We start from the raw sequence: 27207 nt of genomic DNA, 5'->3' as shown, positions 1-27207 counted from the left end.
ATGGGAGATAACATGTCAAAGAGATTAAAACTGGTCACAGCTACTGACTCAGAGATGGAGGAGCGCTCTTTTATCAACCCTTATCCTGACTGGGATCAAGGAGTCTTCACAACTTCCAGTTCAGGATCTGACAGTAATGTCAGCGATCCATTTGATGCTAATGGAAAGGTCAGTAACCATGCATTTTGCAAGATTTAATCAAATGTTTCATTTGCTGTATGCTAACCATCAGTCTCACTCCATTTAAACTGATGTGATAGTTGCAAGCTTCGTGCAAAAGTAGCACAAATCTTTACCACAATTAGGCCTTCTGTTTTGCTAGCAATTGCTAGCTGTATCAGTGTCATCAGGTTGTAGAAGTTCAGGAAAATTCGGTTAAGAGTAGCAAATATGTCCATCATACGTAGTGATGGACATCTACCGACTTACATATTTTATGTTCAGGTGAAAATGCTTTCTTTTTCTGATGAGTAGGCCTGTATGTTAGAGTATGATATTTACCTTTGCACACTGTAGCTGAAATGAGTTTGACTCGTTTATTTTGCTCCTCCGCAAACATACACGCTCATCAGGGGGGTGTTCCAGAAGGAGGGTTTAGTGAAAACTCTGAGTTAGTTAACTCAGAACAAGTAGTAAACCTCCTAATAGAAGAGCCATATGGCTTTGTTTTGCCAGGAAAATGAAGCCAACGGGCTCTTATATTCAGAGGTTTACTACTTGTTCTGAGTTAACTAACTCAGAGTTTTCACTAAACCCGCTTTCTGGAATACCCCCCAGGTAGCCAGCTACTGTCTTGACGAACATGACAGTAAAATGTTTTGCTTTAGAGAGTGACTTTCTAAATAACGGGAGATAGTCCGCTGATCTGTCCATACCAATCTATTCACGAGGAGATGGCAAATAATCAAACAATACTGAAAACAACATTGCAGAAATAGATTATTTTTTTAGCGAGGGCAGTAGTCCTTACTGGGAGAACTATGGTTGTCATGTCGACCAAATGTGACGTCATCGACTGAGGGACCAGAATGGCACTTTTGATAGATGTTTGTTGTAGTCGTATTATTCGTTTTTAACAGAAGAAATAGTTCAACCGATAGCAAACGTGTAGTACACTACACTAAAGTTCTCATAATTGCATACCATACTGTATACAAGGGTGGGGAGTAATGTGCAGTGCACAGTGTACACCGGGGCAGTATGCAGCACACTAGTATGCCATTTCGGGCACAGCCAATGTTTTGGATTGGGGAGAAACATCAGAGAATTGGTGGTGTTATTTGGTGTCACACTGGAGTGTGCTTGTCATTTGGTGTACATAATGAATGGTTCATAACGCTGTTTGGTTGTGTCTGAGTAAATTTTGGTCACAGATTTTGTGCACAAATAACTTTGGCCCTACAAAAAAACGTACTTATCTGTTGATCCTGCTGCCAAAGCCCCTCATTATACTGCTGAGTCTTTATAAAATCCATGGTTTGACAGTGCGTGTTCAACCTGCGTGCCTCTCCCGAGTCTACAGGGTGTGGATTACATTACGACAGGGTTCTCACCACATCCTCTGCTACATCTTGCCAAGCAGAATTTCACAAAGCCAGTTTCACAAATCTGACACTGCTTTGTCAGAGTGTAGGCCAAATGCATCCCGTAGAGTAAGCAAATATTTGGATGTTGTCAGCAGTTTCCCAGGCAGCTAGTTTATCCATTTGTGTATTATATAGAAGCCTACATGTAGATGCCATGCCTAAATTCTGATCAGTTGATATTTTACGAAAAAGTGTGTTATTTATTGACTTTCGCATTAATGATAGACTTTTTTTTCTTTTAAAGAACCCCCTGCATACTGCAGCCATTTAAGAGGTAGAGTGATGCTGCACATTTGTTGCATGGATATGTAGATCATTTCCATCAAAACTTTGTAATAAATCTGTGTTGCAGGTAAAGTATTCAAGTTTAGTACTCTGTATGAAAAAACAAAACAGAACAAAAAAACAGTTCATGACCCCCACAACAAAATGTGTATGTTTGGTGCATGCATAGTTAAATGCTGCTCACATCATAAGCAGGTCACAAAAGCTGAAGGAAGAACTGCAGCAGTGCTTAAGACACACCCAACATACTTTGCCAAAAAAAGGCTAATTCATTTCCAGTTTCGCTTGATTAAATTGATAATTAGCGTAGATATTCTAGAGTTCAGTGCAGTTGTCGCAAAGCAATAATACACTGTATAAATTTACATTGATATTAGCAGTGCTTATTGTATTTAGGCTTGTCCCTTTGGGACAGTTACCTTAACCTACTTTGGATGAAGGAAACTGAGGCCTCTATTGTGTAAAGCCTGTTTGACCCACTGGTCAAATGGGAAGGTATGTTTTTACAGTGTTTACTGTAGTACAGTTACCCAGAGAAGATTTGGGTGTATAGTCCTTTCAAATCTGAGCTCTGTAGAGATATTACTGCAGACCTTAATCTCTGCTCTCTCTTGGCCATGTACCAGGGCCACTTGCCGACTCCCAGGGGCTTGAGCACTGGCTAAAAGGGCACATGAGGACAACATCAAAAAGATAAAAAGAAATGATCTAAAAGCCCCAACTACTTGGAAATGGTGTAACCATTAAATGAAATGGTACTGTCTCCACGTGTGCAGTGACCTCTAACATGGGGTTCAGAAGGACAGAATAAGACAAGATGTCAGGGTGTTTGATCCAGTTTGCCGGACCGCCTTTGACTGAGTCCACTGAAACTGTCTTTTGGATCTACCCTAAACCTGTTTGTCACTTTAAATGTCATTTTCTACCTTTTCTGCCCTCTAGTCCGTTAGGTCAGAGTTTCTTAAGGCCACCCAAGAATGACACTAAGCAGCAGTCTTACTATAAGTTATCTGTCCATTTTGTTTTCACAGAATGTGTGCTGTTGTGGTTTTAATTCTGTGTTCTTATTCTCTATTGTAAATGAGCTCGATTTAGCTTCACTGCGGCATGCTAAGACTCATCCGACACTTGCAAGCCCTACTCCAAAATCCTTTTGTTATGCTAAAGCAGGGAGGGAGTTTATCTCCTTAAAACACTGGTTCCTGCTGCCTGCAGCTCTGTGTTGTGTTTCAGGCCAGTGAGCAGAGTAGGGGGATGGTTCTCTTCCTCTTCATCTGAAACACCGCACGTAGGACATGCAGTATCAGCTTAAACTACGCAGTCAGTGATGCCCAGTTCTCTTTACTTTGTTTCAACTCACTGCACAGCTGTTTTGATAAGGAGAGGAGACTTTACCTACGCTACAGTGATGCACATCTGATAATCCTTTATAATCAGGACAGCAGCAAATTAACAGCCCAATGTCAGCTCTGATCTTTTAAGGAATGTCTTTTGAAGGAGTGTAACAATTTTGTACAGAAACAGAAAACCACATTTTTTTTTAGTCCTCAGTTTAGTTCATAGTATGCTTGTTGTGGGTTTTTATTTTTCACTTCAGTTCTTGCAAGTGAAGATTTTTTTTGCTTTTTAGGTTTTTAGTGTTCATTGTAAACTTAATTAAAAGGAAATATATATTCTTGGTATGGAAGAACATTCCACATGGTTTATGGTTTGGATCATTAAGAATAACTTTAATCATAATTTGAAGCCCATACACTGTTTTCTTTTCATTTCTCAGTGAGAGAAAATATATGTACTTCACTTGTGATGAGGTGTATATATGCTTTAACTGAGGTGATGATGACAGCTGCGTTAAAGTGTCGACTGAGTAACCATCTTAAATAGCAACAAAATGCAAGGTATTATTGCTTAGACCATAAATAATATAAGTAATACTAAAGTATATTAAACCATATAAACCAATAAGGTAGCTCTATTCTCTAGGTTTAAAAGTGTGGGAACACAGATAAATAGCTACTCTAATTCTTATATCGAACCAACCACACACTGATCTGATAAAGCTCAGAGCAGTCAGTCTTCATTTTGCTGCTACCATGTGCTTGCATTCATCTTCATGATGGAGAACCTTAAAAGATCCTGGTGTTTAGATTTCTTCCACTCATTGTCACGGAGAAGAGGCTTAAAATAACAGTTTTCTTATATTCATTTTCATAAAAAAAAACCAACTGAAAATAAAGGTATTGAACATTAGTTTTCTTTCCTTCTCATTTTTGTCTGTACTGAATGTGGGGATTTCTAGTGTTATTGTATTTTTTTTTCAATTAAAAAGAAAACGATTGTGATACAGACTGAACCGTGGCCCAAAACTGAGGCATAAACCGAACTGGGAACAGGGCGAACTGTTACACTCCCAGTCTGTTGTCTCTCAACAGAGTTAAACCCAGCTCTGTCCCCAGTTTTACCTATAATGACAAAATTGCTTAACTGCACCAAGTTGTTATTGATTTTGCTATGTATTTATTTAATTCTGTGATTTATTTATATTACTTATAAGTAGCTGTTAAAAAAAGGTAGGCCTAATGCAAACATAAGCTATATCATATGAATGTCAAGCCTCCAGGAGTTGCTCTATCAGTTTTAGAGCACCTTGCTGAGATGAACAAATCATGTATTAGTGTGGTAGTGCATCTCTCTAAATTTGGTTGATTGTGTCAACTTTTGGCAGTAACATTGATTTTTTTCTGTGTTGTGGTAAAGTATTTTTGCCCAAACTCTTGTGTCCTCCACTGGTGAACCTAGGGCAAAGTGCTGTATTTGTTCTGTCTCAAGTAAGAGTCCCTTGTCTGCAAAATGATAACTTTTCTTGACTTTCAGTACTTGCACTTTCTCTTCAGTCCTGTGCTGAAAAGGGAGACAAGAATTAGCTAGCTAGGTTTACTCAGCGAAACTTCACTCATGTACAAAGCTAGCTGATGTGTGACTGAAACAGTTATCATATTGCAAGGTTTGACTAAATGTCATCAGTCCAGTGTATAGAATTAATCTCCAAATCATGTAATCATTAAGTAGTTCCCATCCATCAGTAAGTTCACAGATCTGTTGTTAATGTTTTACGCAATGTTTGTGACGTCTGATCTATTCATGTGTAGCTACAGTGGTACGAATCCAAGACATGTCTCTCCACTCTCTCCATAGCTAGTGCATTTAGGCAAAATTATTTCAGATTGTAAGATTACCATCCATCCAATGCTGATATCAACACAAACAAGTTAAACTTTTGAGGGTCCGACCCAGTGTGCCCCTACAGTGTGCTCCCTTTTCATGAGAATACATGAATCTAAGCATGAAGGGATGGTAGTTCAATCAGGAAACAAGCCTGAGTGGAAACACTGACTTTCAATGTATCCTTTTGTATCCCTTTGTAACATCTATAAGATCAGGTGTGTCCATTATTTAAGCAGTTGCCTTTGTTCAGGGTGTTGTACGTCTTTGTTGTATTATGTTTACAGAATTTTGTTTTATTTTGTTTTATTTTTATTGAATTTTTCAGTTAGTAATTGACCTTTCTGTAGTGTCTACCAAGTCATGTACATTGTCAGACTCTCCTTGTGTTGAAGTTTGCGATGTGAAACTTCAGCTAACCTTTCACAAGCTCTGAACAACTTCAGTGAACTCTACAGTTTGTTTAATTGCACTCAGAAACAAGTGAAGAACTCAGGCAGCTGTGGGTGTGAATGTCCTGACCCTCAGAACCCAAACTTATCTGCGAGGTGAAAAATGTTTTTTTGTTGGTTTTTTTCTGTATTTCTCCCTAGTGCAGGGCCACATTACTTATTTTCAGAGGTGTGAGTGACAGCAAGTTTTAATAGTACCCAGCAGATATGTGTGCCCCAGGTTGTGTCCTCGGTGGTGCTCATTTTGATGTTCCTTCAGCCCAGACAGCCTTTTTCAGCCCTGTTTTTATTTATATATATATATATATATATATATATATATATAAATAATTTTTTATTTCTTTTATTAAAATCACCCAGCTGCCAGTCAGAGACAGCAGGCAGCACTGACATCCAATAACTATCGCTTTCTTTCTTTCTTTCTTTCTTTCTTTATTGCAGAGTCATGGAAATGACCATGGATTTTTAAAAGAGATGCTGTTAGGCTATCTGCCATGCTGGGCTAACAAGCCTTAAAAAGCGTATAGTCAGTGTTTTTATCCCCTCTGTGGATTTGAGAGCCTCTGAGCAATGGAATATCGGAATTCTCGAGTTCCACTTGTATTCCGGACGGATGGACCTCCATCATTAACCTGTGTTTTTTTCCCCTCCTTAGTTTTGTGGTCATTGGTTATTTGAAACGTTCATCATCATCGCTAATTTGTCTTTGCTGTTTCTGTGCTAATTCTTTTTGAGTCGGCTCAAGCAGGTGGATTATCCTTCAGTCTTGTCCTCAGCTGTTATTGATTGTGTTAATGCAGTGAGTTAATGAGCCAGAGTCATCTCAGTCTTGCACTCTTGATACCACTCTTGATACATCTTAACCCTTTCATCTCGTGTTTGTTTTGCACCTACTCTGTCTCCTCTGGTGCCCCCTTGACCTTTCGACACCCAGAGCTGTCACAGGCTGTTTTCATCTGTAACGAGTTAGTTTCACCGCCTCGTTAGTTTGTTCAGAGGGGTTTCTTGTCTCTGCTCTCATTCTCCTCTCCCTGTGTCTGTCAACCTTGCTCTTTTTTTTCCAGTTCTCAGTCGGCCGTAATACTCGCTTCAGGCATTTAGCATTAGCAGGCTGCACAGGAATCATCAGAACCACAGGGGGTTTTTTTTGTTTGTTTGTTTAAATGCTCATTTTTCTTCATAAAGTCAAACTCTATTCAGTTCTCTGTCCTGTGTTCAGCAGCTGGGATATATTCGCATTATTTTTATGAGATTTCTCTAAAGCTTCATTAACATGAGCGTGCATGCCTGAGGATTTACTTGCAGATTTATTTAAAGCAGTAGATATCAGTGCAACAAATAAACCACATTAAAATGATAAAATAACAAAACCATAACTCCCACGGAAGCTAATCACATGACGAAAAATAGGCATCCTGAGTAATTCTCTCTTTATTTTGGGGATTCCGTTAATATATTACAGTTGTTGGCTTTATTTAAAATTGTCGTCCCCCCCCACAGTATTGAAGGTGTTAAATCATTATTTTTTTCCCCCAATGTTAAAGGATGTGTATCTGTTTTGCTGAATTAGTGTTTATATGGATTTATTTACTGTTTAGCTGCATGGATACAGGCTTTTAATTCAACATTGTGTTTTAGCCAGATAGAATCAAGCTACGCATTATATAGCTTTACCTTGTATTCCCTATTAAAAAAAGGCGAAGGTCTTCCCTTGAATGTAACTGAGTTGTCTTATAGCATACATAGCACTCATTGGTCTTTGCCTAGCAACACTGTGCACCTTTGCACAGCACTAAAGGGTACTGTCTTAGGACTTTTCACAGTATGCTCTCAGACAATACTCCGTACTGGTGCTGTAAACTGGGAGTGTCTGAGTTTTGCCCAGTGCTGATAAATACATGTGCAACGTTGTGTAGAATGGAACCTGGATACCTAGTTCAGAACTGTTCCCCTAGAGAAGATGAGTTCATTATAATTCTGCTCACATACTCCCTGCTGCAGTAGATAGAAATTGCTATAGATTCATTCCACCTCATTCTCTCTTGGCTCCTGAGGTGCTGAACTCAGAGAACTCAAGGGTGCTGTCAAGGTGAGTGAGAGAGAGAGAGAGAGAGAGAGAGAGAGAGAGAGAGAAAAATAGAAGGTGTGCTACTCGGTCTGGAGTTCTCCTCATGGTGGAACACTGCGATTGAAATAAACAAACAAACAAACAAACAACAACAAAAAAAATAGTCTTCTATCTCTTCTTTGTTTTTCTTCCAGAGGTCCTCTTTGTGTTGGAGTGAACACTGAGGCCTGTCATGTGTTCCTTTGCTTTTGTCCATTGTCAGCATTTTTCAAAAGACTATTGTAAAAGCTGGATGGGACTTTTAACTCTTAGCAATTTCTTCCATTCTCTAATGATATTGGGAAATAAACCAATTCAAAGCTGATTAGTGCAAGGAAGGCAAAGCTTTCCTCTGTGCTGAATACTTGTATAAAAATGTCAACCACTGCCCAGACTGGACCCTGGTCAAATAGAACCTTGCTGTTGGACTGCGCGATAAATGGAAAGCCAGAGTCATTATCATCATTATGGATCTATGAATTGCATGAAAAACAACAATTACCAAAATAATAACCAAGTACAGCAACAGTAAACAACAAACAGTAAACAACTGCCTCTGTTTGCATGCAGCTGTGGGTGCCTTTCTGTTTTGTCTTCTGTTCACATGTGGTTATTGCAGTTGTTTAGATGATACAAGATCAGAGCAATGATAATTATCATCTTAACTCTTATCTTTATTGAGGTAAACATACCCATATTAGACTGATAAGGATTTTGGGTCATATCACTCAGCCTTAAGATGTGGGTCACATGGAGTTTAGAGATTATAATCTGAATGGAATGACTGGGGGTCAACATTACCATGCATTAGCTTTCATGGGGTTTTCTCATTCGTTTGGAAAGTGTTTCTGTGGTCGGCGTACCCACAGACTGAGGGCACTTAAGTTCATTTCACGTCCTCTTTCTTTAAACATTTATTATACCCTGGTCACAGTACTTAACGTGCAACCAGAGTCAAAATGAATCAGGTTCAGTCCCTATCAAGATTATTATGTGTTTTTTAAGTGGATTCCTACAGTGTTTGACTCTAAGTTGTGTGTTAACAGTCTCTCTCTCTCTCTCTTTCCTGATGGACAGATCAGCGAGGCCTTTCAGAAGAAGGTGCAGAATAAGATTAAAGACCTACTGCAGCAGATGGAGGAGGGGCTGAAGACCGCAGATCCTCATGACTTCTCCACCTACACCGGCTGGACAGGTGAGTGTCGCCATGGTAACCTCACTCCTCTCCTTGATTGAGCACTGGTATTCAGAGTCTAAGCTCTGCTCGGGTTCTGAAATGCATGCGAAACTTCGAAACTTTTTTCCATTTCGAAAGCTGGAATCAAAACCAGTCAATCGTACATGGCATCTTAGATCTTAGATCTCTCTTTCTCCTTCTGTCTTTCTCTTATCATTTCCTCAGCCTTTGCAGTCTAATTTTAGTCCAGACGTTGCAGTTATGTAAATAAAATGATGGAAAAACAGTAAATGCATCCTCTATATGTAAAAACAAAAAAATGTCTTGATTACGGATTAAATAGAGACCGTTATTTTGAAAAAAAAATCGTGTTTTCCCTGTTTAGGCATCGCTTTGCTGTACCTTCAGCTCCATCGTGTTACCTGTGAAGCGTCTCACCTCCACCGCGCCCTCGACTATGTCAAACGCGCCCTTCGGAACCTCAACGGCCGCAGGGTGACCTTCCTGTGCGGGGATGCTGGACCCCTGGCCGTGGGCGCAGTGGTGCACCATCGGCTGAAGAACCAGGCAGACTCAAAGGAATGCCTCACAAAGTACAACTCACTTTCACTCTTTGTTATCCTATTTTCATCTGCTCTATCTTCCTCTTCCTCTGTGCTCTCTCTCTCTCTCTCTGTCGCCTAACCAACTAGACCCTCTTTTTTGATCGATGTGAAGCAAGTATATTTCCCTCTATTTCAGGCAGATAGAAATATACATGCGAACACACTTTCGGTGTGACTGACCATTGACATGCACAGACAGCAGTCTCTGAAAAGAAAAAAGAATGGAGGAAAAAGAGATCCTAGTGTGGAGTGTGGACTGAGGCTTGTTGGCTGTAGTCATTCAGGCATGCATGTGAGATTTAGTGTCTGCTACTTTTCAGCTGAGTCAGTCAGGAAATGAACTGCTAATCAATTACAGAATGTAATTATTATTTCATTAATGATGGATGATTTATAGTGGATGATGTTTATTAATTTTGTGAATTAATTGCTGTGATGCTTGAAATGTGTGGCATAAAGTTTTTTTTTTTTTCTCTGCAAATATCAGGAGTCATAAGGTCAAGATTTCATGTTTTCCCCCAAATTAGTTATTATATTTTATTATTATTTCATTCAGTTGGAAGACACTTTGTGCTTGCTGTTTACTGACTACCTGTAGTAGAGAACATTGAAATAAAACAGTTAGTATATTTAAAGTTAGCAGTGCAGAAATGACAACATGACTCTGTGAGGAGTTAATGTTAGATGTCAAAGGTGATTTGGAGTGGATTAAGAAGCCGTCTCATTATCTTTCCTGTTATGTGTGTTAAACACAGACACGTGCACACTGCCAAAATCACCACCTTCCTCTTCTGCTCTTTCCGGGGAGTGTGTGGCTGCGTGTGGCTGCGTGTGGCTGCGTGTGGCTCCGTGTGGCTCCGTGTGGCTGCGTGTATGTGTGTGTGCGCGAGTGTATGTGTGTAGGTGCATATACATAAGTGTGTTTGTACAAGTGTGTACATATGTATGCTTTTGTATACGTGTGTCTGTGTGTGTGCGCGTGCATGCTTGCGTGTGTAAGCCTCTGTGTAGGTGTGCATGTCTGTGTACATGATAGGTGCGTGTGCGTATGTGTGTATATATGTGCTTGTACAAGTCTGTCTGTGCGTGCGCGCGCGTGTGGCGTGACATTCTGTCCGTGACCATGCTGTGTTTTTCTCACTATCCTCTCTGCTGGAGTGTTAGTGTAACTGTTCTCCACTCAGTAAGAGTCTGTATATATGTCATGTAAACTCTAATCTCACCCCACTGATTTCAGCCCCTTTTTTTTCCTCTTACTGCACCATTTCTGAGTATTCTGCTGTCTGGCCACATACCGCAGAGCTCACTCAGTCTGGTCTCTAGCTCTGACTCACTAGGGGAGAAACCAGCTGGTGTGGTATTGCTCTCTGACTGCTTAGTCCATCTGTGAAGGCACAGGCCTTGCTGTGTTTACAGAAACCGTAGACTCTGAGGTTTTTTTTTTGGGGTGGGGGGGGTATGTGTCTTAAAATAGGTTGTTTTGAGACAAGACCTAGCCTATCCTGGCTTCTGTTCTTTGTATGCTGTCTGTATTGCAATTCAAAGTGTAGGTTACATTTTCTCTCTCTCTCTCATTCTCTCTCTCTCTTTTCCCTTCTGTCTCATTATCCTGTCTCTCCATCCTCCTGTCTCCCTCCCTCTCTCTCTCTCTGTTTTCCCCTTTGTCTGTCTGTCTGTCTGTCTGTCTCTCTCTCTCTCTCTCTTTCTCTTAGGCTGCTCCAGTTGCAGCGTTCAGTCATTAGTCCGGACTCCGAGGTTCCGGATGAGTTGCTGTATGGTCGCGTGGGCTACCTCTTTGCCTTGCTCTACGTCAACAAAGAGATTGGCCCAGACACTGTGGAGGACACCACCATCGCCAAGGTGACTGTCACACCAAGACATGCTCAGAGTGAAAACAACACATTTTGACAAAGAATAGCATTATAAATAATGTGTGGGATGTCTTACTGCAGAAAAGCATTGGAACCCAGGTACAGGATGGGTTACTGCATTTACCACTGGTCTCCAGACATGGTGATGGAGGAGACTGGGAGTCCATATCCCTCTTTGCTGCGGGTTAATGTGGGTGTGATTGTGTGTTTTTAAGTGTTTGGTTTGTCTGCCCTAGCAGGTAGACTAAAACAGGAGACCTGTTTGTGTACTCTCTCCTGTGGACTGGGTTTGTGTGAGTGTACTCTCTCCTGTGGAATGGGTTTGTGTGAGTGTACTCTCTCCTGTGGACTGGGTTTGTGTGAGTGTACTCTCTCCTGTGGACAGGGTTTGAGCGAGTGTACTCTCTCCTGTGGACTGGGTTTGAGCGAGTGTGCTCTCTCCTTTGGACTGGGTTTGTGTGAGTGTGCTCTCTCCTGTGGACTGGGTTTGAGTGAGTGTACTCTCTCCTGTGGACTGGGTTTGAGTGAGTGTGCTCTCTCCTGTGGACTGGGTTTGAGTGAGTGTACTCTCTCCTGTGGACTGGGTTTGAGTGAGTGTGCTCTCTCCTGTGGACTGGGTTTGTGTGAGTGTACTCTCTCCTGTGGACTGGGTTTGAGTGAGTGTACTCTCTCCTGTGGACTGGGTTTGAGTGAGTGTGCTCTCTCCCATGGACTGGGTTTGAGTGAGTGTACTCTCTCCTGTGGACTGGGTTTGTGTTGATGGTGCATAAAGGTCTGGCTCTCAGCCAGGATTGTTTGTGAACAGGTAGGAGATCAAGGAGGTGTGTGTGTTTGTTTATGTGTGTGTGTGTACATGAGGGAGAGAGATGCAATGTTTGTGAGGGAGGTGTATATGAGGGGTGAGGGAGAGAGAAGCAGAGAGAGGAAGAGATGCAATGTTAGAAAGGTGTCTGTGTGTATGTCTGTGTATGTGTGAGAGGAAGGTGTGTTTAAGAGGTGTGTGTGTGTGTGTGTGTGTGTGTGTGTGAGAGAGAGAGGGAGAGAGAGAGAGAGAGAGACGTGTTTGTGAGGATGGATCCATTAGTGCTGTGAGATCATTATCTGGACAGCTGTACTGTGCTTTGGAGTGTGTGTGTGTGCGTGTGTGTGCGTGTGTGCGTGTGTGCGTGTGTGCGTGTGTGCGCGTGTGTGTGCGTGTGTGTGCGTGTGTGTGTGTGTGTGCGTGTGTGTGCGCGTGTGTGTGTGTTTTAGCAGGGGGTATGTGGACACAGCAGTAGAGTACTATCAGTGGACTGCCACAGCCGCCCGCTCCACGCGTTGTCCAGGGGTTTTTTGGGTAAACAGGCTGTTATTAATACGGCCAGGGAGTAGTATATCTGACTGAATATGTGGAGAATTATACTCAGTGCAATGAAGAGCTGCCTTTTCAGCACATTTCAATTACTCCTACTCCTCCTCCCTCTGCAGGAGTAAAAATAGTGGAGCAAGTTACACCTAATGAGTCTGTGTTCCTGAATGTGAATCATCGTCAGCAGCTTTTAATGCAGTGCAAGACAAAGCATAATGAGCGGCATGAAATCATAACCTAATATGAATTTTTAAAAAAAGAGAAGAAACATGCTTTGTTTTGTCAGCGGTAGATTGTGTTTTGTGAAAAATAACGTGGGTTTTCTGGGGTGTCTGCTGCAAAAAAAATTCAGTTACCGTGGTGACAGATCACTTAACAACAATTTCAGCCATCATTACGGTGTGATGATACAGTGCAATGATAGTGTGCAAATAATTTCACAACAGTGGTAACAGTAATTCAAATTTAAATAGAAATTTAATGTACAATCATGGAAATGAAAGCTATCTAATTGGCATCTCTCCTCATCTCTCTCTCTCTCTCTCTGTGTCGTAGAGGTGTGCGTAATGAAGCTGATCAACACTTTCTCACAGATCCGTCCCTGTCTGTCTGTGAATGAAAAGCACTGAGATTATTTTTAGTGCAGTGGAGCAGGGCTGTATGGAGCAGTCGTTTAGTCCATAGTCCGGAGCTTCACCACAGCAAAGCATGGAGAGAAGGCACAGCTAGAAAAAAAGAAAAAAAAAAGAGAGGGAGAGAAAAGGTCTGTAGAGGGCTGTTATAGAGAGCATTCACTGACCTGGGTGTCTCTTGTCTTTCCTGTTTCTGACTCAGACAGGCTGGTCTGCTGATGGTAGTGGATATGTAAAGGGCATGAAACATGTGATTTGAGTTTTAATTGGTGTAAGTTGAGGAGCCTGTGGTGGAATATTTGTCTTGGGATAGACCCCAGGTGACCCCTTTAATTTGTACGGCGGTTCACCTACCTGATTATGCGTGCACTGATTTTGTAGTCATGAATATGCATGAGTTTCAGCGGATATGGTCGTGTTGAATTAATGTTGATTCAGAGAGGAACCAGCATGCTCTCTCTCTCTCTCTCTCTCTCTCTCTCCCTCTCTCTCTCTCTCACACACGCACTCACTCTCACACACGCACACACGCACTCACTCTCACACACGCACTCACGCACTCACTCTCACACACGCACTCACGCACTCACACACACACACACACACACACACACACACACACACACACACACACACACACACACACACACACTCTGTCTGGGTAGACTTGTGCCTATGTGTGGATGTTGTTGGATTCTCTGTGTGTACAAGGCAGTATTTATACTGCAGAGAAAGAGGAGAGAGACTCTGTGTTCTGTGTGTCAGTGAAACTAGGTTCTCTCACTGAGACATTAGTAGTGTTCAATAAGCCTGAGATAGAAGCCTTTCTTCATGTTTTTTGGCAGCAGTATTTTAAACTTGATTGGTACATCCAATCATAAAATGCCTTAACATTTTATCCAGCACAAATGAAGCAGTTATTGATTTAATTGTACAAATGCATTTTCCATTTCATGCCATGAGGACCCAAAAGGCCTTACAAAAACTGTTGTCTTTGCAACTTGAAGTTTCAGTAGAATTCACATGAAACATTTGTGTTGCTTATAAATAGACGTGTTTGTCAGCATAATAAAATAATAATCTACTCTTGGCACCTTTGATACGTTTTTTTTTTTCTTTCTTTTTTTCCTGGATGGATGTTGTGAAAGATGCTGACAATTTCAGTTTCTTCTTCTCTCCTCTTCCCTCTGGTCTTTCATTTTACATCTGTTAAACTCTCGGGTTGTCACAGCTTTCCAGTGAAGGGAGTAATGTGTTTGAAGAAGAGTGAAAAAGCATCGTCACTTCTGTGCTGAGAAAATCACTCACTTAAAATATGCACTGTGATGTGCATTTTTCTTCCCTGAGCAGCAGTTTGATACTGGTTTACCATCCAACACCCCCCTCCCCCCAACTAGGAATTAAAAACGACATCAGTCACTCAAAGTCGAGAACCCACAGAGAGGGGTTTTTATGAGTTGCACAGGTGATTTTAATCCACTGAGATCATCCAGTAAAGGACTAGACCATATTATATATATATATATATATATATATATATATATATATATATATATATATATATATTTATATATATATACAGGCTTGCTAGGTTCTTATCTTACCTTGTTTTGAATGAGGAGACTGTGGATTGTGAAGCCGTGGAGCCGTTTGCTGTGTCAGCAGGTGAAAAGTGTTTAAGACTGACTGCGGGTCCACTGGCCTCTGTCAGGACCTTTTCAGTTTGCAGACAGGAAACAGGAACAGAAAAAGCAGAGTCCAAATGGAGCGGACCTGTTCTTCACCCCTAATGGGTGATGAAGTTCTTTATCTCTGTGCCCAGGTGGTCAGACGAACAGTAACATTTTTCTTTTGCTTTTATTCCATTCATATTGTCTCCTTCCAACCGGTTTTGTTTCCACGTGCTTAATAGGCTTGTCCTTGGATGCAATTTGTGTTTCTTTGCTGCTGCCTGAAAGGTGAATGAAAATTTTAATGAGAATGGAAAGTTTCATCAGAAGAGTGGGATTAAATACAGGTTTGGATGGGGTATTTTTAGCGTTTTTGATTTGATTTTTTTTTTTTTTAATGTTACACCTTCTGTAAAAGGGTGATATATGCAGCCCTCAGCAGATTGTCAACGGGTTTCAGTCCTTTTTCCCAAATCGTTTTGGTGTCATCTCCATGGCTTCTAACTCATTTTTACAAAAGCCAAGCTGTGGAATTGTCTTTCAGTTCTCTCTGTGTCTAGGTTTTGTTTTTAAAATGATGACTCTTTTCCTTGGTTTTTAGTCCTGAACTAAATAAATATTGTCTACTCTCCTACTTATAAAAGAGAAAATGAAAGAGATGTAGTCTCACTCTGAGGCTATACTCTGTCTGCAGAGAGGTCTAGTCAAAGTCTGTCTGTTTGTGTTGATGAACTGTTTCCGTTACTTTGTTTAGCTTCCATTACACCAGCCTAACGCACAGCACATACATATCACATTTTGAAACGAGAGCCAAGGAGCTCACAGATCTGTAGGGGCATACAGAGCTCCGCCAATTGTGAGATAAGGAGAAAGCCTGAGTCTGCACTCCCCCCCCTCCCACCTATCCATTCACAACCATCCCCGGCCCCGTCTCCAGGGATACAGCCCGCCTCAGTGCCGCAGCTGCCCCTCCCTCCCTCAGTGACGGTGCAGTTTCAGAGAGAGGGTGAGAGAGAATATGCCTGTGTCCCACAGCCACTGTTGGGGATTCTTGACTGCATTCAGTGGGCTGACTGGAATGACCTCAGAGTAACAGAGCAGAGCTAAGACTCTTTGGATCTTTCCCTTACGCTCACTTCTTTTTCCATTTGTCTCATAGTCTCTATTTTCATCTCTTTATCTGTCACAGAATACGGTTAGTTAACCGACCAACCTCCCCTGGGGGGGCGTTGTGTGTTCTTTCCGTTAACCTCTCCTCAGTGGGTCTCTGTGAGTTTCCAGGGTGAAGCAGGTCATGTTGAGTCTTGTTTGACCTTGTACTGTACACAAACATTATCACTTATTACTCCAAGATCTTCATTCATAAAAAGAATAAAAATAATGCTGTGAAATTCACCATAGATCAGTGGTTTTTTTTTTTGTTTTTCTTTTTCCTTATTTATTTTTAATTTTTTTTTTTTAAATGTCTGACGAAAGGAGTGACTGCTCTCCTGTGAGGAGATTTTGTTGTTTTGTTTTTAAATACAAGATCTTGTAATATATTATGAGAGGCAGTGTCCAATTATGAAATGCATCTCAAAAGCATTATGAGGACAAATCAGCCGCTGTGCCCACATTATTGAGATGGTGTTGACTCCCCTCTGGCTTCTCGCTGTTCATAGGTGATAACAGCCATTTTGGAGTCGGGGAAGAACCTTTCCAAAGAGGAGAAGAAGACAGACCGATGCCCCCTGCTCTACGAGTGGCACAAGAAACAGTACGTGGGCGCGGCGCACGGCCTGGCAGGAATCTACTACATGCTGATGCAGGTGGGTGTGTTTGCACAGTTGTTGTTGCCCTGTGATCTACAGCATCACCTGCCCTCTCTCAGGACTTCGCTTCCCCCGGCTGGTCTTGACTAGACTTAAAATTCCAGCCATCCACGCCACACGAAAACAGTTATTTCATATCACTTCATTTTGCCTGTGAGGCATTTAGAAAAAAAAACAGTAGTATCTCAGTCATCATTTTTAATTTTTTTTTTTTTTTACTCTGTTAAAATGGGTTTATTTACTCATCTGTTTAGTCATCTGTTTCTTTCTCAGATGATTCAACATCAAACATGGAGTTTGATTACAGGTTCTTAAGGACAGTGAATAATTTATGTAAAATATTGAGCTGTAAACAAAATTGCCAAGAATGAGACATTGCTTCAGTTGTGCACGCTTGGATGAGTGCCCATGTTACCCAACAGTAAAATATTATCAGTACTCCAGATCTAAAGTTGAAACAGCAAAAATGCTTTAGGTCACATTTGAAGAGGCTGAATAAAGCTTAGCTTGCTAAACCACAATTCATCCAACTTTAATGTTTCTTAACGGGTATGGAGCAGATATTCATGTGGTCATCAACTTTAGAAACAGTTTTGAGCCAACAGATTATCGTTTGGTTGAGAACAAATGTCTTTCTTGCTCCCGTTGCGTCGGTTGCATGAAATGCCTTCCCTTCAGCAACAAGAGGTCTTGTCTGGACTGATTATAGATCCTGAAGAAAATATTGTCAGGGTAGACATAAAACAAAAGAATTTTGACCGTCCCCACTATTCACATTGTGTGGAGTGTCATATATCAGAAGGCTGCCTGACAATATCTAATTAAACACACTCCGCTATCTGCTACACATCAAACAGAGCTGCAGCTTAAAGCTGAAAGACTTGTGACAATGAAAGCAGGCTTATCGTGTCTCTTAAACGACTGGAGAGATGACAGTCTTTTGTCGCTGGAATACTTATCTCCTGTCAGCTTACGGCAGTGTAAAACATTTAAATGTTATATCGACACGCTTCCGCCCGGATCCTGATCCATCTGCCACCTCTGCTAAAGCTCAATGCTTTTCCTGGAAGCATGGATAACCATACCATGTGTGTAGTGTGAGTGTGGTAAGTGTGACTAGCGCATAATCTTGTCCACTTACAGTTTATGCCTGGATATATAGAAAAAAAAAGGAAATCCAGAGTGGCTTATCTCGCTGGCACTTAACGAAGCGTGATACAAGCCTCCATCTGGTAAACAGTGCCTGTCATGACATAATCACTCACGGAAAGGTCGCTCTCTCTCATTGTCTAACCCTGAGGAGCATTCCCTGCGATTTGGTCCAATCAGGCCCCGATGAAGCACCATTATGTGAAGTGAGACTTGGCCATAGGTGGATCAGAGGCTATTCTCAAACCTGTTTCTGTGAAACACAGTGAAATCCCTCAGAGAGATAACAGATAAACTGGCAGGCAGTCGATTAGTGATATATGATGAACATTTAAGATATATGATAGTGTATGACTGGTTGATAAAATTATGTTTGGTTACGAATATCAAATATTGAGTTGACCACAGTTTTACAAAACTGCGCAAAGGCAGTTTGGACTATTAAATGTATGTTTGTGTTTTTACGTTTTCTGTGAGCATGTTTGCGGTTCAGTCCAGTTCTGTTCAAAATTCGATCAGTGGAGACAGTATTTTCATACTCGTGTGTGTTGGATAGCTGTTCTCTGGAATGATTTTGGATCCTGTCCCGTCCCTAATCCACCAGACCCGATTGTCCAGTTCAGCACTTTCACAGTAACTTGTTCCAGTGTGCTGACTCAGGTTTTTTTTTTTTTTTACGGGGAAAGACATCATGTGTTTCATCTCTCCAACTCATGGACTGACTGTCCCCACTTTGTCAGCTGATTGTTGTGTGGGCTTACACCTGTCTGTGTGTTTAGTTTTCTGTTTTGTTTGTTTCATCATGCCCACAGAAGCATGGATTAGTTTTGGTTTTAAATGTGAATTAAGAAAGATGGACTGTCCTAGTCTTTTCTGCCTGTTTTTATTAAACTCTTTTCATCTCACCATACCAGACACTCAGTATGCGAACTTATCTCTCAGCTAATCAATCAAATTTCCATTCTCCAAAGCAGAAGTGCTTAACGGATCAAGTTGCTTCTGCTAACAAGGCTGGATTTTGGACCTTATATCGCGAAAATGAAACAAAACCTGTGTTTAGCATCATACCTTTTCCTGTTTGACATCGACATAGCTCTCAGGGAAAAAAACAAAAAACAAAACAAAAAACAGATGAACTAACGGTTTACCTGAACCGAGACCAAACACAAATGAATTATTAATCACAGTCGATGTTTTTTTTTTTGTTGTTTTTTTTTTCTGGCCTTCATTGCTCTCTTTTGTCATGCCTTGTCAGTTTAACAGCTAAAAACCACAGGCTAGAGAATATTCACCCAGCAATTGGTACACTCATTACTCTCAGTGGACAAGAGAAACTGGTTCTGGTAACGGTGGGGTGTGGCAGGCTCGCTGTTGCCGTGGTGATCAGGCCGTGCGTCATGGTGACGCAGGAAGAGGATATGCTCCGTTGCTCCTGTGTTTAGCACACAGCCTTCCAATAACTTACAGTACAGCTTCAATTATAAGACTGCAACAGCTCCATCAATTTTGTGTGTGTGTGTGTGTGTGTGTTTGAGTGCATGTATGTGTGAGATAATTAATCAGAAAATGTGTTCTTACTACCAGCAGTAGTAGCTTGACAAGCAGAATTAAAAGTAGGAGTTGTATTGATTGTAGATGTGAGTTCAGCATTAAGAGCAGTCTAATTAAAGCACTGTAAACAACAGTCAGTCTGTAGCTCGCATTTGGACGTCCTTAGCTACCACTGTGACAAACACCAGCAAAGCTAGGCATACCATGGTTATCTGTGGTTGCTAGCAGATGTGATAGAGGCGCTAGCAACATTCGGAGGAAACTTACTCACTTTCTCTGAGGATGAAGGTGTGAAGATGCATTGCACTGTGAATAAACATGACACACACTCTCACAAGCACCATACACACACACACACACACACGCACACAAAGCATGGACAGACAGTTTGGTTCAGTTTGTTATCACAGCTGTTGTGTTTTGCTGTGGTAGATTTTACCCAATGGCATTAGCATCTTAAAAGGGCTGATAGAGCTAACCACATGTCTATGGTTGTTTTATATAATGTTTATTACATTGTTATGTAGGTTTTATAAAGCCCTGTGTGAAAGACCCATGAGAGAAACTGTTACCAAGAAACGAAAAAGGCAGCTATTTGTTAAAGACATGATGAATGAGGAGGAGGAGAGCTCCTCTTCTTGCGTTCAGGTGCTAACCCCCTGCCTCCTCTTTTAATTAACTCCAACAGAAGAAGCACTTGTAACTCAGCGTGAACCTGGGGAAGGCTATCAGGGAAAACAGGCCCTTAATAAATTCTCTCTGACTCTTAATTCTTTCTCCATCTCTCTGGACTTTGCTCTCTTGAATGTTTTGGCTGGGATCAAGCACCATTTGACACCACCAGTGTGATGTGTGTTTATCCAGTGGTTTTGTTGAATGTTTGCGGAGCTGAACATGCAGTTAGGCCAATTATCACTACTTGGCTGTTTCTGTCCCTGATTTAAAGCCAGAGAAAAAATCAATTTCAGTGGAGTAGAGCAGCCTGTTTTGAATAAGTTACAGTCAGAGTGGCAACAAAATGTAGATGGAGAAAAAGGCTACCACAAAAAGATTTTCCCAAAGGAAAAAATAAAAATCTAAAACCAACTATATGGACATTATAGTTGGAGCTCTCCAGTAAATGCTAGTCATGATTATGTTTCCGGAAATGAAAGTAGTTGGTTTGATGAGGATAGTTGTAGATAGTCCAACTGTTTTAAGGTGTCAGGTATCAGACAAATGTGCGTTAACATGGAGTAAATGTCACAATAACCTGAGAGGAGAGGGTTGGATGGATGAAACTTGATCCTTTTGTGTCGTCTCTCAGGTCCTGTCTGTGTGTTATCCTCCGTGTTTTCTCTCTGTTCTTAGCCCAGTGCTAAAGTGAATCACGACATTCTGGTGGAACTGGTCCGACCCAGCGTGGACTACGTACGCCACAAAAAATTCCGGTCTGGAAACTACCCGTCGTCCCTTAGCAACGAGACGGACAGGCTGGTGCACTGGTGTCATGGAGCACCTGGTGTGGTTCACATGCTCATTATGGCCTATAAGGTGAGGACACACACACACAAACACACACACACAGAGCTCTCCACCCCTGAACCAGGTAGCAGTCCAGTTTGTACTGGGCTTTAGCGTTTTTGACTCAGTGCTGCAATGATTAGGTTTTGACTTGTTTTGTTAATCTGTTTTATACTGATATTGTCTGCTTTTTATCAGCGTTTAATAATGGTCTTAGGCCAGTTTGTACTGGGTTTGTCATTTAAAATATAAAGAACATAGTTTTGAGACAAGCCTAACCCAGCAGTAGAAACTGCTTGAAATTTTGTCCTGTCATTCATTCTCATGCCCTCGCTCTGTGGCACTCTTGTTTGTCTCTCCCGTTCGCTTCATCTGGCGTTGGAAAATAAGCCAACTCATAGTGCCATCTAGTGGTGGAAAGGTGGAAAGAGAAGGACTGGATTGGAATGTGTGATTTTGTGACATATGGTGTGATGAATAGGGTAATTTTTTACCTGACTTTAGGATGAGGAAACTTTGATATTGTTTCAAGACAGTATGTAGAATAATATCGACTACATTTCAAAAGCAGACATTAGCACAGAGTTCTCATCCTCAATATGGTTTGCGATTAAGGTGTATTTGTATTAATAACATATTAATAACTCGCTTTTGGTAAAAGCAACTATCTAGTCATATCCTTAGACAGTCTTTAAACATGACTGAAGTAGCTGAGAAGAGTTAATTGGAGTTGAAGTGAGAACTTTTTACAAAGCTTTCCTCAAAATCACCCCATACTGGTCCCTCTGTGTGGACTGGCCATTTGTTCTCTCTCTCTCTCCCCCTCTCCCCCTTTCTCTGTCTCTCTCTCTCTCTCTCCCTCTCTTTCTCTTTCTTTCTGTTTTTGCCTGGTGCTGTTCACTGTTGCAGCCTGAGGGCTGAGATTATGATTGGGAGTGTGTCACACTTGGAAAGTGTGTTTCTTCGCTAATGCCTTTAAAAGTCTCAGCCCTGACAGTTGACAAAGTTTCATGTGCCCCCCCCCACACACACACACACGCACACGCACACACACACACACACACACACACGTGCACACTCATGAATAGACACAGACACACGCGCGCGCACACACACAGAGTTGTCAACCTCTTCTTACATCAGCACTAGTGTCCAGCATGTTATACGTTTTAGATGAACACACATTTCTACACACTTCACTCTTCTACATTGCATGTATCTGCTTTCCAGATTTTTTCACAGACACCATTCTGGAACACACACGTACACTCACACACACATTTCCACTGAGAATCATGAATAATTCAGATGCAACAGCTATCCATCTGTTTGTGTTAGTAAGGGTCAGTGTTAAGACAGTGACCATGACAAAGAGTCATATTCTCCCACGTATAATTCAATTAAATTGAAGTAGCTGAGAATAGTTCATTGGAGCTGAAGTCTGATTGCTTTATTGGATTTGACAGTTCTTGCACTGGTTGTACATGGTATGTACAGATCAACTGCCAGCATAACTGACACAGTGGGTAAAAACAGGTCACAAAGTGTACTGAAATCAGGTGGTCCCAGACAGGACTGGTTCCTGAGTGAATGGAGCGGGTTAACCTCCCACTGGGTTTAGGTTTGTGTATAAACACGCTGGACAGGCGCTGTCATGTGTACTCTGGCCAGCAGTGGAGAACTCGGTGACACTGAGAGAACTGTGATTGATGGGGTATAATAGGATAATGGTTTATTTGCTGAAGTCTCATAGGCAACACTAGGCTCAGGAGATGTTTGTGAGGTTCTTGAGAGGACAGGAGACCACAACAGATTGGTGAACTGACATCCCAAATTTAGGGAAATGTGTGCCACAGTTCCAAGTCCACAGGAGCTTGTGTGACATGCGGCAAAGAAACGCACAGGCTTGGCTGCTCTGGCAGCGCCGGTGTGGTTTAGGGGTGTATTGTCTTAGCATGGTTTAGGTTCACTAGAGAGGATGATACAAAACCATAGAGGTCAAGGAAACCCACGTTAATTATGGAGCTGTTCTGGGTCTGTTCGAAGGGGTCAGTGAATGGTTTGATGAATCTGAAAAAAAAAAATGTAAACAATGTCCTGCTGTCGTCATAGTCACCAAGTCACAATCCATCTCAGCTCTCATGGAAAATTCATGGAAGTGGTGCCCAAGACAGTTTCTCTTTCGAGAAACCATCAAATTGCAGCATTTCTCCGGGCAAAATGGTGTCGCATTCCTTCAGCAGAGTTCCAGACACTTCTGGACTCTCTGCCAAAGCTGTTCTGGTGGCTAATCATGAGTCGGCATCTGAAGATACTTTATGTTGGCATTTCCCTTATTTTGGCGGTCACCTGTATGTCTCTGACACGGGTGTAGAGTTTGAAATTGATGGAGCGCTTGAAGTTGCCCCAGGGCTGTAGATTTAATCAGACAGTTTGTAATCAGACTGGAACAGAACTGGATTTTAATGTTCTTATCAGCCCTAGCCAGAACGCCAGAGCGACTGGGGGCCTATTTTCTTGGGACATACAAGGACACACATACACATGTGCATGCACCTGCACACTCAAACACAGAGAGGGCGGGCAGTGTATCCTTAGACTACCATTTCACGTCTGGCATGCGTTACCAGAGCCACACACTGGATTAAACTGTGACTGTAATCATTGTTTAAGACGTCTTACAAGATCTGCCACTGTGTGTGTGTGTGTGTGTGTATTGTATATTGTATGGGTGTGTGTGTGTGTGTGTGTTTGTGAGACAGGTGTTTAAGGAGGAGAAGTACCTGAAGGATGCAGTGGATTGTGGGGACGTTATTTGGCAGAGGGGGCTTCTGAGAAAGGGCTACGGTATCTGCCACGGGACGGCTGGTAATGGCTACGCGTTCCTCTCCCTTTACCATGTCACCCAGGAGAAAAAATACCTCTACCGTGCCTGCAAGGTACGCCCCTCTCCACCTCACGCCTGAGAAATGTGTCTTTTTATTCCTCTGCATTTCTAATGTTTAACTGTGCCCTTCACTTTATCCTTGTATATCTGTCTTTGTTTTCGCTTATCAGTACCTTTTCATATCTCAGTGTTTGTTCTTGTGTTTTCATGTTTGTCTTTGGTCTCTTGTACGTTATGTATTATTTATGGTTCTTACTGTGTCTCTGTATGGTTTGTATGGTGTTTAGTTAGATCTCTGTCCTTGTTGTTAAGCGGACGGATGTTTTTTTCAATTGCCAGTGAGAATATTCTAGAACGAATGTCTGGCGTGCAATGAACCCTGGTATGCGTCCAACCCATTTACTGCCATGATAATTACCAATCATTCTCAATTCAACCCCCCCAGTCAGAGAACACAGCTGCCTTTACCCACAATGCAGCTCAGATCATTAATGTGTTAACCTAGTGTCACGAAAACACAGTATTCAGGGTGCTGCAGAGAACCTTGCACTGCCAAGAAATACTGATCCAGGATCAGCTATGCTCTTGCTTATTCCAGTTTAAGCTCCTCTCTGCTTCACAGAGCAGCATAGTACCTGATCAAGTGGGCATAATATATAACGATCATGAAGTGAAATATTTTACATCCAAGAAATGTAATTTGATCTCCGTCTTCTTCGTTCTGTCCTCTCAGTAGTGTAGCATTAGACGTCGGCAGTGAAAAGCACTGTGTGTGCTGATATACCATCAGGCTGTCTCTGATCTCAACACAGTCGTGCCCCAAGTGGCCATTTTTAAAGAGACTCAGATGCTTTATATCCTCCCGGTGCTCCACAGTTTCAAACAAGCTCACTGATAATTACTGCAAGCCAGGGAAACTGGGGGACTAATGAAGCCGTAATGGCCTCTGCCGTGGGTAGATTATCACTGTAACCTTTTACAGCTGGAGACATTCCACTGCTTTAATTAGCACAGGCCTGATGGACACATTTCTCATTTTTTTCTCGATGACTAAAGTGGTCTCAGTGAGAGGCGAACTTAATAACTTTGTGTCTGGAATAAATGTAACTGCAAATGAAATGGCTATGTCCTCTTATAAAAAGGTGAAACAAATTGCTTGTCAAAACAACTGATTTGCACTCCACATGCTCATCCACTTAGTACCTCTTTTTTTTTCTGATTTGAAGGATTAGGCAGAGAAGGAGAAATGCAAAGCAAAGACAGTTTGAGCCGGTGCTGAAGGGTGTCGAGTGGGTTCCATTTGAAAGTGATGAGTGATGCAAATAGCAAAGCTGTTGCCCCAAACAAAAAAAAACAAATTCGTTACAGCTACTTTTGATCTGGCATTTTAAACCCATACATCATTTTAATCAAAAGTTTGATGACAGAGTTGTACAACTCATTTTGCGAACGCTGACAGAATTTATTTAGGGGGAAAAATACAGCAGTTTGTCATACTACCACATAACAAATGTGACTATATTGTCACTATCTTTTTAGGAAGAGTATGGAATGTACCATTTCTCCTGGTGTACAGCAGTGCCCCCTACAGGACAAGAGAAGTGATATCTTTTTCAGATTTGACCTGCCTTTTTCCTTTGACTTTATGACCTTTGAGGAAAATATTACAGAAGCATTCCTCTGTTTGTTCCAGTTTGCCGAGTGGTGCCTGGACTACGGAACGCATGGATGCCGCATCCCGGACCGACCATACTCCTTGTTCGAAGGTACGCCGCCCTCATCTTTGTCCTGTCACATTACGTTACATAACGTCAACAAAATGTCTCTAAATTACTTTAACATTTTCCTGTTGTTCTTATCCATCTAGTCCATGTAACAACGTCTCCACAATTATAGCAAAACGAAGGTCTCAGTCGGCCCCCTGTACTTCTAATTACTTCCTTTGTCTCGAACAAAGGCCAATTACATAAAAAAGGCCTCCACAGACATCCCCCTCATGTTTTCATCCTCTTTTCACAGGCACTAACAATCAGATTTGATCTTAAAAAGCAAACTAAAAAAAAAAAAACTAGATCGCACTCAAGTCCATTAGGTTGTGCGGCTGTTGTTTGTTTGTGTGGATAGCTGCTCTGAGGAACAAAAGGCCCTGTCTAAGTGTAAGAGGCCTGTGGGAAGAAGAGAGTATGAGACAGGTATGAAAACAAACAAGCTGAGTATGATTGTATATGGAGAATTGGATATCTGAGTCACTCTGTCTACAGTATTGCCCTGTGTCTGTGTGTGTGTGTGTGTGTGTGTTTGTGAACAGATGGGTGTACTGGTGGTGGTTTAAGAAGGCTGAGATGTGCCCACTCCTGGGATATGCATGTTGAGAGCCTTGAGTCTGTTGAATATTCGTGTCTTTTTTTCCAGACCACAATTGTTTTAGTGCAAAACGCAAAACACTGGCACTGGAGCATGTTTTGATCCTATTGCAAAAAAAAGGAATTTTTCTCCAAGGAATTTATTTTGTCAACAACATGTTTCAACGGTTCAAATGGGCACATTCTCAACCTCCCTCATTTAATGTGTTTGATCAGAGTATACATTGAATTCACAGAATGACGTGCTGTGTTGGTATATTGCCAAGGCAAGACTATTTATATGGTATAGCTGTATTAGAGCTGTGCACGATACGGTCTCCAGTTTTATGCGTACCATCCTCCATTGTTACCCTCATACCAGTGTACCCTCGGCACGCTGCCAGACTCAGAGTTGGCATCCCTAAAAGATTCATCTGCCGCTTTACCTTGCTGTCGCCATGGCAACCTGTTCTCGCACACCCGGCCATCGGCAAAGCCGGGATGTGATTGGTGGACCGGTGCCCATCCCAGCTCTTTATCATCAGTAGGGGAGAGAAAGCCTGTACTCCTTACATTATGACAGAGAGTTCTCACAGTACTGGTGGATTTTTGGAATGGATGGAGAAATACACTGTATTGTCTTTGTCAGTTGAGACTTTTTTTCATGGTGATGTGTTGGTTTTATATTATATATATAATATTCTGTCTGTGCAGTTAAACATATCACTCTCTCTGCTTTTCTTGCAGGTATGGCAGGAGCAATTCACTATCTCTCAGATCTGGCCCAGGCTGAAGCTTCCTGTTTCCCTGCATTTGAACTTTGACCTGGGCTTCGGAAGGACATACAGTGACTGTTACTTTCCCCTCTTATTCTGAGAGTGTTGAGATTGTGAAAGCTTTTTTTTTTTGGCCCTGAGGGGAAGTTTCTGGACAGTGTGGCACTGGACAGTCCCCTGCAGCAAAAATGATAAACTGTCGCTTTTGGCCGGCACTGATTCAAAAATGAATA

At 41.7% G+C, this 27207-nt stretch overlaps 1 protein-coding gene across 1 annotated transcript; it reads left to right on the top strand.

The window, feature by feature from the left end:
• On the top strand, window positions 1-27205 carry lancl2 (LanC lantibiotic synthetase component C-like 2 (bacterial)). The gene is made up of 9 exons (XM_030770086.1): window positions 1-168; window positions 8730-8847; window positions 9215-9422; window positions 11147-11294; window positions 16617-16763; window positions 20817-20999; window positions 23732-23908; window positions 25550-25622; window positions 26946-27205. The coding sequence occupies exons 1-9, from the start codon at window positions 1-3 to the stop codon at window positions 27020-27022; spliced, it is 1299 nt and encodes a 432-aa protein (XP_030625946.1). The 3' UTR covers window positions 27023-27205.
• The last annotated feature ends 2 nt before the right edge of the window (window positions 27206-27207 follow it).

This window comes from Chanos chanos, chromosome 3 (assembly GCF_902362185.1).
Source record: "Chanos chanos chromosome 3, fChaCha1.1, whole genome shotgun sequence".
NCBI classification, from domain to species: Eukaryota; Metazoa; Chordata; class Actinopteri; order Gonorynchiformes; family Chanidae; genus Chanos; species Chanos chanos.
The sequence above is the reverse complement of the archived record's forward strand: the minus strand, read 5'-3'. Positions and strand labels throughout refer to the sequence as shown.